The following is a 13,111-nucleotide window of genomic DNA, read 5'->3' as shown; positions in this document are numbered from 1 at the left end:
ATATTGGATTTTGAGACCAGTCAGAAAACAACCTGGCTGACAGGCAGCCATCTTGTATTTTGAAAATTGAAATTTGTTATCGCTATTGTACAGAAGGTACTGAAGGGATCTTTCTCAAATTTCATATGTAGGTTCCCCTTGGTCCCTGGTATTGCATTTTGGGACCAATCGGAAAACAACATGGCCGGCAGACAGCCATTATCGCTAAATCTTAAATTTTATATATAGGTTCCCCTTGTTTGAAAAGTACTAGATCTAGAGGGCTGTTTCTGAATTTACACAGATTAGTAAGACTTAGAAGAAGGGAAAAGTAGAGAAAAGATCAATCTGACATGGAACCTATAAAGATCATTCAATGGTGGGCGCCAAGATCCCTCTGGGATCTCTTGTGTTTTTAGGTCATCTGACCCAAAGGGTCAGGATGACCTATAGTCATCGTGCTTCGTCCGTCGTCGTCCGCCGTGCGCCGTGCGCCGTCCGCCGTGCGCCGTGCGCCGTGCGCCGTGCGCCGTCCGTAAACTTTTTCTTTCAAAACGCTACTCCTCCTTAACGCTTGGGTGGATTACTTCCAAATTTGGTTTGAAGCATCATTGGGGGAGGACAATCATATTTTATATAAATGAGGCTGGTCTGACCCCTGGGGCCAGAAGGGCGGGGCGCCGAAAAGGGAACTTAGGTGAATATTGCTATAAAATCCTACTCCTCCTTTACCCTTGGGTGGATTACAACTAAATTTGGTTGGAAACATCATTGGGGGAGGGCGGTCATATTTTATATAAATGAAGTTGGTGTGACCCCTGGGGCCTGAGGGGCGGGGCCCCAAAAGGGGAACTTTGATGAAATTTTGCTATAAAATCCTACTCCTCCTTAACCCTTTGGTGGATTTCAACCAGATATTGTGTGAAACATCATTTGGGGAGGGTGATCATATTTTATATAAATGAGGCTGGTGTGACCCCTAGGGCCTGAGGGGCGGGGCCCCAAATGGGGAACTTTGATGAAATTTTGCTATAAAATCCTACTCCTCCTTAACCCTTTAGTGGATTTCAACCAGATATGTTGTGAACATCATTTGGGGAGGGCGGTCATATTTTATATAAATGAGGCTAGTGTGACCCCTGGGGCCTGAGGGGCGGGGCCCCAAATGGGGAACTTTGATGAAATTTTGCTATAAAATCCTACTCCTCCTTAACCCTTTGGTGGATTTCAACCAGATATTGTGTGAAACATCATTGGGGGAGGGTGGTCATATTTTATATAAATGAGGCTGGTGTGGCCCCTGGGGCCTGAGGGGCAGGGCCCCAAAAGGGGAACTTTTATGAAATTTTGCTATAAAATCCTACTCCTCCTTAACCCTTTGGTGGATTTCAACCAGATATTGTGTGAAACATCATTTGGGGAGGGCGGTCATATTTTATATAAATGAGGCTAGTGTGACCCCTGGGGCCTGAGGGGCGGGGCCCCAAATGGGGAACTTTGATGAAATTTTGCTATAAAATCCTACTCCTCCTTAACCCTTTGGTGGATTTCAACCAGATATTGTGTGAAACATCATTGGGGGAGGGTGGTCATATTTTATATAAATGAGGCTGGTGTGGCCCCTGGGGCCTGAGGGGCAGGGCCCCAAAAGGGGAACTTTTATGAAATTTTGCTATAAAATCCTACTCCTCCTTAACCCTTTGGTGGATTTCAACCAGATATTGTGTGAAACATCATTGGGGGAGGGTGGTCATATTTTATATAAATTAGGCTGGTGTGGCCCCTGGGGCCAGAAGGGCAGGGCCCCAAAAGGGGAACTTTGATGAAATTTTGCTTTACAATACTACTCCTCCTAACCCCCATAGTGAATTATTACCAAATTTGGTGTGAAACATCATTGGAGGAGGACAATCATATTTTATATAAATGAGGCTGGTTTGACCCCTAGGGCCAGAGGGGCGGGGCCCCAAAAGGGGAACTTTGGTGAATTTTTGCTATAAATCCTACTTCTCTCTAACCCTTGGGTGGATTAATACGAAATATGGTGTGAAACATCCTTTGGGAATGGTGGTCATATTTTATATAAACGAGGCTAGTGAGACCCCTGGGGCCTTAGGGGCAGGGCCCCAAAAGGGGAACTTTGGTGAATATTTTCTGTTAAATCCTAATCCTCCCTAACCTTTTGGTGGATTACAACCTAATTTGATGTGAAATATAAGGTGACGGCAATCATATTTTTTAATGAGACAGGTTTGACCCCTGGGGAAAAAAAGATGGGGCAAAAGGAGCGCTTAGGTTAAACATTTCTTTAAAATGCAATTCCTCCTTAATGCCTTAATTGATTACAACTATATTTAGCATGAAACATCATTGGGGAAAGGCAATCCTAATTGATATAAATGAGTCTTGTCTGACCCATTGGGACACAGAGGGGCATGCCCCAAAAATGGGAACTTGGCTAAAATTTTGCTTTATGATGCTGCTCTTCCTGGACAAGCTAAATGGATAAAAACCAAATTTGATCTAAAACATAACTGGCTGCGATAAATGATTTATGGTAATAATGCTGGATTGAGGGGTGTGTCCCTGCTGTAAGTGTAAGTGTTTGTCAGATGACCGTTAAGGCCCATGGGCCTCTTGTTAATTATTGATATAAATACATGTGGTATGTCTGCGTTTAAGCTGAAATAGCTTGCTTCCCAGCTTATTTCCTCAACAGTTTCTCATTTATCTGTGGTAAAGGTCATATGATAGTAGTTCATTCAAAGCATTGTCAACTTGACTTAAGTTTAATTGATGGTGTCATCCATATCATATTTATTATTTTAAGTTGACTGTGATTTGATCATTTTGATCCCATTTATTTGTGCGATTGTTACCCTCCCAAGGGATGTTCAGTGAAAGCCTTTTTATAGTATTACATAGTTTCATTTTGAAAATTATATGGATTTGCATTTTCTCTCTGTTTTGTTAGAAATGTTCATCAATTCTTTTTTTCTTGCACATTTTGTCTTATTACACAATTAATACCCAATGTACAATATGAACATTTTATCATGAGTCCTCCATCTTTGGGTTACAAGTTCGAAACCCATGTGGGGCAGTTGCCTTACTCCGGCCCAACTCCACCTCAATAACCTGGCGCGCCCTTAAATGACCCTGGCTGTTAATAAGACGCTAAACAAAATCAACCAAACTAAACTAAACTAGATGAACACATTATGAAGAGAATGATGTACACACATATCACTCGCCTAATACGCATACAAATACATGTAACATACCGAAACACTTTCTAACTATTACAGTGTAAGTGTCCACTTAAGAATAGCTGAATGTTAACAGTGAATTTCTCTGCACCTTAATTGCAATACCATTGATAAGTAATGGTTCTGTATTTGTATTTTCAATATCCACAAGTTTTCACTTCCTATTTCTAACATGTACAGAAGATGGGTTCCTTGTGTGGTTATACCAGTAATAATATACTTTATCACTAAGTATTGATATACTATAATATATATGCTATCACTGGACACCCCCTGCAGTTGTGTTTTTGTGCTACAGTTGCTTTCTGTTTATTTTTGGTTTGCGTTGTGTTGCTATTTCAGACTGGGATAGCTCTTCCAATGCTAGCTCCCTAGGGGACTCGTTGCCCCGCAGTCCTGTGTCGAAGCTGTTCACCTCCTCACCCGCGCTACACCTGGGGGGGTCCGAGCCACGGGTCCTTACCCACCATCGGCGAGGCTCCTCAGGGGACAAGCTCAAAATACAGATAAGCACCGAGCTCAAGAACGAGATTGCCCGCAAGTCAGGACGTAGAGGTGTGCTAAGTGGCTAGGTGACGGGCATGACACTAACATCATTTACTAAAATACAGATTAACTGTATTAATATATGATTTGATAAAAAGTATCTTGGGAAACAAACTTAAGGTATGGTAAATTGTCTAGTTACATAGACATGCCACCGGATTCAAGGTATCGTTAATGATCTATTTACATATACATGTACTTGCCACCCTGCTGGAAATGTGACAAGCGTATTTATATCATTAATTACAAAATTTCTAGCCTGCAAAAAAAATGCATTTAAACACAATAAATTGAAATATGGTAATATGGCTAACATGAAGTTTTATTGATAGACTGTATCTAAAATTGGGGAAAAATTCAGGAGTCTGTCTCTTAAATACGTAGAGTTGGCAAATATATACAACTCATCTTACAACCATGTGAGGGGAAAATCTTAAACCCCACCAGGCAAATATTCGTCTTCCCACTATGATTTATCATATTGAATAAAATATAAATATCTTGTTCTGAATCTCATTTAGCCTTCAGATTCCATCAAGAGCATAACACTTTGCTCTATAGATTTTGATGCTGCCTGATTCAGTAAACATATGTTTCTAATGATTCATTTTTTCGTGGTTGATAGAAACCTATACCTTTTATTAAGTCACCCTAATTTTAATTCCTCTGCATAGTCTGTGGAATTTTATTGTTTTATAAAAAAATTATGCATGCATTATTAACTTTTTTGTGACTGTGGTGCTACATTTTCTGTAGTTTTTTTATACAATTTTTAACAAATAGTGCACATAAGCAGATGATGACAATTAGAAGGATTTTGGTTGTTTACAAAAACTATTTTTTATTTGACATCTATCAAATCCAACATGGCAATCGTGACCAGAGGTTGACTAGATATCAATTTCCTGAGTATTTGTTTCTAAATTGACTAATTTATTTGGGTACCAATCATAATAAGAAGTAAAGCAAAAGGTCCATTTGTGGCCTCTTTTTAAACTTATTCATTTAACAGAAAAGTGTTGCATTGTTCAGTTGCCTATTGTGTTTTGTGACAATAAAATGAGTGTTAATCTTTTGTGTGAAAAATAACTTGCTGCCTGATACATAATTTTTTAAGTATTTTGAAAATTTGTTTTAAATTAATTTTCTAAAAATATTTGATTAACAGCAAACAACCAAATCATTACTGAGCATATCTATTTTATGTGTGCATTAAAGCCTAAATATACCTTGGTTTCTGCCAACCTGATTGGTCTTGTTTTTGTGCCTACCTTCTTGGAGGTTGTTTTTGTTGGACCAACCTTCTTTCTCTTTATGATAACCAAAATGACTTGGCCCCCCCTTTTTTTGGCATGTTTGTGGAAACAAATATTTTTTTAGGCCTTATTAGATTTATATGATTTAATCAAGGATCATATCAAATACATTTTTTAAAATGTATATAATATATGGTGTCTGTAATTATAAATTGATTTACCTGGTGTTTATGATTAAATTCAAATTGCTGTTCTTTTCTATAGATATAAGATTTACATTATAATCATAAGTGCCTATTCTCCATCAATACATTTTTCAAAATTAAAAATTGTAAAATCTGTCACTAAAAAATATTAAAAATCATAAAATTCTTTGGAATGTTTGTTGCAGTATTGCTGTAGATTAAGTCTGGAAAATTTGTATTCATAGAAATTTCCTTTTTCGCAGAAAGATATTTTTTATTGTTTATGAGATAGTTATGTATTTCTATACACTGTATTCCTCTCCTGTTTGATTAAAGCATCTGTGTCTGCTCCACAATCTCCTTCTGACATGATGACTGGTCTGGAGATACCTCCCACACCAATCTCTCGCACAGCAGTCAAGTCAAGGTCAAGTATCTCCTCAGAGACGCCTCGGTCTCGACGTCATGCTTCAGGTCAAGTTGCTTCCAAACCACTCAGTTCCTGGGAAACCCTTGTCCTGTTCGCCGTCAACCTGTCCAGACTTGACTTAAATGTCAACATGAGTAACGTAATGGGCAACACCATGTAAGTACATGTACTCTACACCACATGTTCAGGATCCTGTATGGAACTGAATGATTAGATTACTTTTAGAAACATTTGTGGAAAAAATATTTTGATGTTCTTGGAACCGTTTCTTGCCCATTAAGTGATGGGAATGAAATCGTCCATTTTACATGCAACAATGTTTCATGTTTCACTATTGGGTGATACTTGGGCGATACATGGGTGATACTTTGGTGATACTTGGGTGATACATGGGTGATGTGTGGGCGATACATGGGTGACACTTGGATGATACATGGGTGATACATGGATGATACTTGGGTAATACGTGGGTGATACTTGGGTGATACGTGGGTGATACTTGGGTGATACGTGGGTGATACGCGGGTGATAAGTGGGTGATACTTGGGTGATACATGGATGATACATGGGTGATACGTGGGTGATACTTGGGTGATACGTGGGTGATACTTGGGTGATACGTGGGGGATACTTGGGTGATACGTGGGTGATACTTGGGTGATACGTAGGTGATACATGAGTGATACTTGGGTGATACGTGGGTGATACATGGGTGATACGTGGCTGATACGTGTACGTGGGTGATACGTGGGGGATACTTGGGTGAAACTTGGGTGATACGTAGGTGATACGTAGGTGATACGTGGTGATACGTGGGTGATACTTGGGTGTTGTGTGGGTGATACTTGGGTGATATGTGGGTGATACGTGGGTGATACTTGGGTGATACGTGGGTGATACGTGGGTGATACGTGGGTGATACTTGGGTGATACGTGGGTGATACGTGGGTGATACGTGGGTGATACGTAGGCGATACGTAGGCGATACGTGGGTGATACTTGGGCGATACATGGGTGATACTTGGGCGATACATGGGCGATACATGGGTGACACGTGGGTGATGCGTGGGTGATACTTAGGTGATACTTGGGCGATACTTGGGCGATACGTGGGCGATATTTGGGCGATACATGGGCGATACTTGGGTGATACGTGGGTGATGTAAGAATCATTGAATCAATGATACGTTATAGGCTTTCACTATTGTAAATCACTTATATTTTGCATGGGATTTATTTTCGCATTAATACGCAAGGAGAGCCAATTGCGAATTAAAATCCTATGCGATTATTTGTACGAAAATAATACCTTGGGATGATGACCAAGTTATCAGTTACCAATATAGGAATCTTGTAAAGTCTATGGCTCTAATTGCTCATCATTTGGGAATTAAAAGTCATTTCTAGATCAGTGTTTACAAAAGCATGTATTTGCGAATATGTCTGAAGAGGTGAGTTTGCGAAATAAGATATTCACAAAATCTAAGTGATTTACAGTACATTAATTACAGTCGCTGTGAATAAATATGAGAAATATCTCAGAGCAATCTCTATTGCATTCAAAATATAGATCAACTTATTAGTAGTTTGTTTTCCTGTTTTGAATTACTTCTCTTTATATGTATTCATATTTCAGTAAAACACAATGAATTTACAATTCCTTGACAGCAGTAGCACTTAAATAATGTTCATTGTTTGACAGCTGGACCACCCAAAAGATCAAGACAGATGGACGTCTGTCTATTGACAGTAGTGGCCATCGTGACCTAAAGATCTGTGCGGGAATGGACAGTTCTCACTTTGACTCCCGAGGAGGTGTGGTTGGTGGTACAGTTGACCTCAACAACCTCAATGCATTCTGTGAGTAAGAAATGGTCAGCAAACTTTTATACCCAAATAGAAGGAAACAAAGAAACATTAGGTCTGTCTATGCTTACTGGAACAGGGGTAGGAGTGCTAATTATAGCAAAAATATAATGAAATGACATACAGTAGAAGTTAGGGTATCGATTGAGCTGTGCTCTAAGTTATATCCAGATTTTATTGCATTCAGGGGTGTCACATGACAGGCTAGTTTGAGTACATTATATTTGAACATTGACACATGTTAAACACTGTATCACTGTTGTTGTGTTTAGTTGAGGTAAATGAGGATCCAGAACTAGGGAAGGAGCCGAACCACAAGGCAGGACTGGGGCTGGAGGCCACTGAACTTAGGCTGGATTACATGGGTACCAGTGTACTGATGGCACGACTTAGTTCCCTCGACACCACCCTTCGTGATGAGTGGCATGTGGACACCACTACAGAGCTAGACACACCACTAGCCACCAAACGGTGAGATCATTTTCTCATCACCCCCTCTCCTAAATCCACATTGTCATTCAATCTGAACATGGAAGTTTGTGGCCACATTTTCATATCACTCTGACCATTAAAGTTTGTGGCCACAGTTTCATATCTCTCTGACCATTGAAGTCTGTGGCCACATTGTCATATCTCTCTAACCATTGAAGTTTGTGGCCACATTGTCATATCTCTCTGACCATTGAAGTCTGTGGCCACATTGTCATATCTCTCTGACCATTGAAGTTTATGGCCACATATCATATCTCTATGACCATTGAAGTCTGTGGCCACATTGTCATATCTCTCTGACCATTGAAGTCTGTGGCCACATTGTCATATCTCTCTGACCATTGAAGTTTGTGGCCACATTTTCATATCTCTCTGACCATTGAAGTTTGTGGCCACATTGTCATATCTCTCTGACCATTGAAGTTTGTGGCCACATTGTCATATCTCTCTGACCATTGAAGTTTGTGGCCACATTGTCATATCTCTCTGACCATTGAAGTTTGTGGCCACATTATCATATCTCTATGACCATTGAAGTCTGTGGCCACATTATCATATCTCTCTGACCATTGAAGTTTGTGGCCACATTGTCATATCTCTCTGACCATTGAAGTTTGTGGCCACATTGTCATATCTCTCTGACCATTGAAGTTTGTGGCCACATTATCATATCTCTATGACCATTGAAGTCTGTGGCCACATTATCATATCTCTATGACCATTGAAGTCTGTGGCCACATTTTCATATCTCTATGACAACTAAAGTGTGTGTACTCTTTGTATGGGTAAAACCCATTCCTAATTTTAGTTCACATCTTTCAATGTTTGCTTCCTATAGGCCAGCATTCCTGTTTGCCCATGGTGAATTGCGTTGGGACCAGTTCCATTTAATGCTGTCCCGTTCCACCACACCAGACATCATCAAAATGATCGCCAAGATTGAAGAGTTCATCACCATGCAATTCACCAGTAGTAAAAGAGTGTTGTCTGCCTTTGGACCAATCCCGGGAAGCAACAAGACCAGAATCAGTGAAAGGAGAAAGTTAATGGACGAAGCTGAGAGTATGTCATCTAAAGTGACCTATTCTAATCGCCTTTTGTCCGTCGCTGTGCGTTGTACGTGCGTCGTCCATTTGTAAACAATTTACATTTTCGACTCCTTCTTCAAAACCCCTGAACCAAATTCAATGAAATTTGGAAGGAAGCTTTTATGGCTAAAGGTCAACCAAAAGTGTGAATTATATGGTCCCCACCCCCCAGGGGCCTGAGAGGCAGGGCTAAAAAGGGTCAAATTGACTAAAACTTCAAAAATCTTCTTCTCTACTCTCAGATATGGTGGAATCAAACACTCTTCATAGCTGGAAGGGTCTTAAGGTGCTTTACCAAAATTGTGAATTTCAGGACCCAGGGGTCTCACCCTTGCCCTGGGGAGAGGGTAAACTTTACTATAGTTTATATAGGGAAATCACATTTTTGACTTTTGTTTCTTGGATTTGTAATGGAATTCATTCTAATTTGGTTAACATTATAGGCATGGGATGACAGTTTGATGGTATACACATGTTGACCCTGACTGACCCCCAGGGGCTGATGGGCAAGGCCAAAAAGGGTCAAATTGACTGAAATTTCAAAAATCTTCTTCTCAATACCCAAATAAGGTAGAACCAAATACTCTTCATAGATGGAAAGGTCTTATGGTGCTTTACTAAATTTATGAATTTCATGACCCTGGGTCACAAGTTTGCCCCTGGGGAGGGGGTAAATTTTACTATAGTTTATATAGGGAGATCACATTTTTGACCATGATTTGTTTGATTTCTATTGGAATTCATTCTAACTTTATTAATATTATCAGCATGGGATGACAGCTTAATGGTATACACATGTTGGCCCTGACTGACCCCTAAGGGCTGATGGGCGGGGCCAAAAAAGGTCAATTAGATTAACTGAAATATTTCAAATCTCAGGTGACCGTTAAGGCTCATGGGCCTCTTGTTTCGTTAAGCAGTTATTTTCTGTGAGCCATTTATTTTTATATAAAAAAAGATATGATTTAAATGTGGGAAAGAATGAATAATGTGTACACCTGTTGTTTAAATGTGTCTGAATAAATTATGGGATGTGAGATACAGAAGATTTTTGTGATATCAGGTTGGGACATCCGACATCACCGTCACTGGCAGAAGGCACTAGAACTTGTATCAGGCTGTCGCTTCAGTATGCTTCCTACAGTCATACCAAAGGAAGGCACCATCCTCGGAGGAAACATGACCCTCCGTGGAAACAACCTGTCACTCGCCTGCTTTCATGGAATCAATTTCAAGTCCAAGTCCTGGGCTATATTCACAGTGGATGAGCCATATATCTTCTTTGCAACAGAGGCTCAGAAAACACCGGAACAAGGTCAGTATTGCGACAAAAATAATGCACATTTTTTTAAGGTCTAATGTTGATATTGTTCAGTTAAGATTGTGAAAAATCAATTCTTTTAGATGTTTGACACATCTTCAGTGTAACACTATCGTGGCCAAATGTTTATTTATCTACATCTCCATCTATGTGAGAGCACATGCATGTATGTTTAATCATTCTTGATTCATTCTCAGAAAGGGCTTAAGTTTAATCTAGTTTCTTAGATTTATGCATGAAGTGGTTATAATAATAGATTTGATGATTAAAAAAAAAAAAATTTCAGCTGTTCATGTTGTGGAAGACTTAACATTTTACATTGGTCATGAGCTGACTGCCCACACACGCAGTAGGAACATGGCCACCATCTGTAAGCTGAGCCGTGGCCACTCCATGCCACCGACATTTACCAGTGTCCAGCAGTGGTTCCACTATGCATTTGCCACATCTGAGGTCAAAGGTTAGTCAATACACTTCAGTTCAAAGTTCAACCACAGTATATTCTGATATATGTGATCATATGCTAGCACTGAAAATGGCCAGACCTGAATAAGGTTTAATTTCACAGGGAATTTCTGATCAGTCCTTAAGCATTCATTCTTCCTGTATTTCCTGCATTATATGATGGCTTCTCATTTTGTTTGTTTCATTTTTGTTGTCCATGGATGACAATTGGAGAAATAAAGAAATTTTGTATAATCATTACAAATAGGGCTGGACACGTTTCCTGAGATGTCCAGGGAGAGTGGTGATCCTCAGTCAGATCCTTACAAGTCTGCACGGAGCAGGAAAGCTCAGGAGTATAACCACGACACCGAGATCATCTTCGCTTTCCCGTCCCTCCAGATGCACCTAAAAACAATCCACGAACAGGCGGAAACTGAGCCACTACCAGAAGGTAGCCATATTGGTGTCAATCCTTCCTGACCTCAAGCATTTAAGCATTATCAGAACACACAAAACATTGTTATCATTTACTGATTTCAATCATAATTTGTTATGAAGGGAATTGAAGGTTTAAAGGTCAGACTAATTACAACCAACAGATGTTGATTTTAGTGATGAAAACAGATTTTTTTAATAATGATTTTGTCTGTCTGTCAACAAATTTTAACTCCTGGCTTAGTCAAGGTGTTCAGTTCACAAAAATACTCGCTCAGGTAAAAAGTAAAGGTCAAAGGTCAAGGTCATCAGATTCAAAGGTTTAATGAGTCTTTGAAGGTTATATGGGTTGTGTGATCAAAATAATGGAAGGTTAATATTTTAATGGATAGAAAATAGCATTATGGGTTAATAAAAGGTAATTTGTATATAATTATTTATGCTATTTTAGATCCCAAACCTCAAGTGGATTGCAGTTTTGTCACAGAGTTTGAGGACCACATCTTTGTTGCCATGGATGCAGAGGTCATCCTCTTTCTGCACGACCTTGTATCCATGTACATCAAAGAGAAGGACAAAGGTGAGTACAATGGATTAGTTGCTACTTCAGATAAAGTTAGTACATTTATCTATTGTTTGTTAGGCTGTGGTTTATTATGTTCCCCCTTTGACTGAAGGGAAATATATTGTATTAGTACTTGTCCTTCTGATTCTTATTCTTCTACAAATAATTTCGTGTCTGGGCCATGACTTCTGAACTGTTAAGATATGTTGGTGAAACGTGGAGGATAGTTGCACCACCTAATTAAAAGCCGATGTGCAGTGCACTGCCTTTAGGTCACTGTAAACTTCACCTCAAGGTCACAGGTCAAATAAGTGAATTTTACAATTATGTCTTGTCTGGCCATAATTTTTAAACTGTTGAAGATATTTTGATGATTTTTTCTATATTATGTAAGGGAAAATGATACACATGTCATAAAAACTAATTTCTAGTTTATACTTCAAAATTTGGATTGAAAAACAACCTATTATTTAAATTGAGATTATAATTAAAGCAAGTTCTGTATAGCTTACAACTGGCCTCATAGATGATGTTCAATAAGCTAGCAATCAGATACTACAAGGAGACTCCCATCTCCAAATGTCACTGGTTGTTGTCTTGCTGTCTTGTATCAAGGAAATTGTAGTGCATGTATCCAAATGTTCCTGATAGATCTCTGATTTGCTTTTTTTTTCAAACGTAAGGTACATATGGTTCGGGTCCAAAGTCTGCCAAATCTCCAGAGTCTGAGAAGAAAAGGATAACCCATCCCACAACAGCCCTGAAACAGGACTGGCGTGAATTTGAATGTAATACCTGGCATGTCGAACCCACAGTCAGGTATGTGTATGTAGAAAAGAATGTTGAGGAGGACAAAAATACAATGGAATATTTCTCCTCTCTGTCAGAGATTCTATACAGGCCCAACAAGTCTAATTATAAACGGAATAATTTTCATGTTTTACTGTGTTGTGTTGTCAAATTAAAAAAAACATCCTTCTAGTGAAAGCCATATCTATGTATTGAACCCAATCTCGAATTCCCTCTATGTAAAACAAGTCAGAGATTAGTCTGTAGCCCCTGACTGACCACAGTTAGGACTATCAGATAGTGGTCGAAAGCTCCCCGTGAGTAGAGCCTATTTGTTGAGTGACATTGTAAAAGATTTAATTTATTAAAGTCAGAATACATTGTGTACAATAGAAAACTGAACATCTGCTGCAATAGAACATTGATTTGTTACCATGAAGATA

At 39.3% G+C, this 13,111-nt stretch overlaps 1 protein-coding gene across 1 annotated transcript in view; it reads left to right on the top strand.

The window, feature by feature from the left end:
* Nucleotides 1–13,111, top strand: part of LOC117330094 (transmembrane protein KIAA1109 homolog) — an 84,205-nt gene that overhangs the window by 61,025 nt on the left and 10,069 nt on the right. Inside the window, exons 55-64 of the mRNA XM_033888313.1 lie at nt 3,591–3,803; nt 5,572–5,821; nt 7,368–7,525; nt 7,804–8,002; nt 8,862–9,085; nt 10,175–10,426; nt 10,719–10,892; nt 11,145–11,330; nt 11,766–11,894; nt 12,563–12,698. Of these exons, the coding sequence (XP_033744204.1) occupies nt 3,591–3,803; nt 5,572–5,821; nt 7,368–7,525; nt 7,804–8,002; nt 8,862–9,085; nt 10,175–10,426; nt 10,719–10,892; nt 11,145–11,330; nt 11,766–11,894; nt 12,563–12,698 (1,921 nt within the window). The remainder of the gene's footprint in view (nt 1–3,590; nt 3,804–5,571; nt 5,822–7,367; nt 7,526–7,803; nt 8,003–8,861; nt 9,086–10,174; nt 10,427–10,718; nt 10,893–11,144; nt 11,331–11,765; nt 11,895–12,562; nt 12,699–13,111) is intronic.

Source organism: Pecten maximus, chromosome 6 (genome assembly GCF_902652985.1).
Source record: "Pecten maximus chromosome 6, xPecMax1.1, whole genome shotgun sequence".
NCBI classification, from domain to species: domain Eukaryota; kingdom Metazoa; phylum Mollusca; class Bivalvia; order Pectinida; family Pectinidae; genus Pecten; species Pecten maximus.
This window is presented reverse-complemented; position numbering and strand designations above follow the sequence as displayed.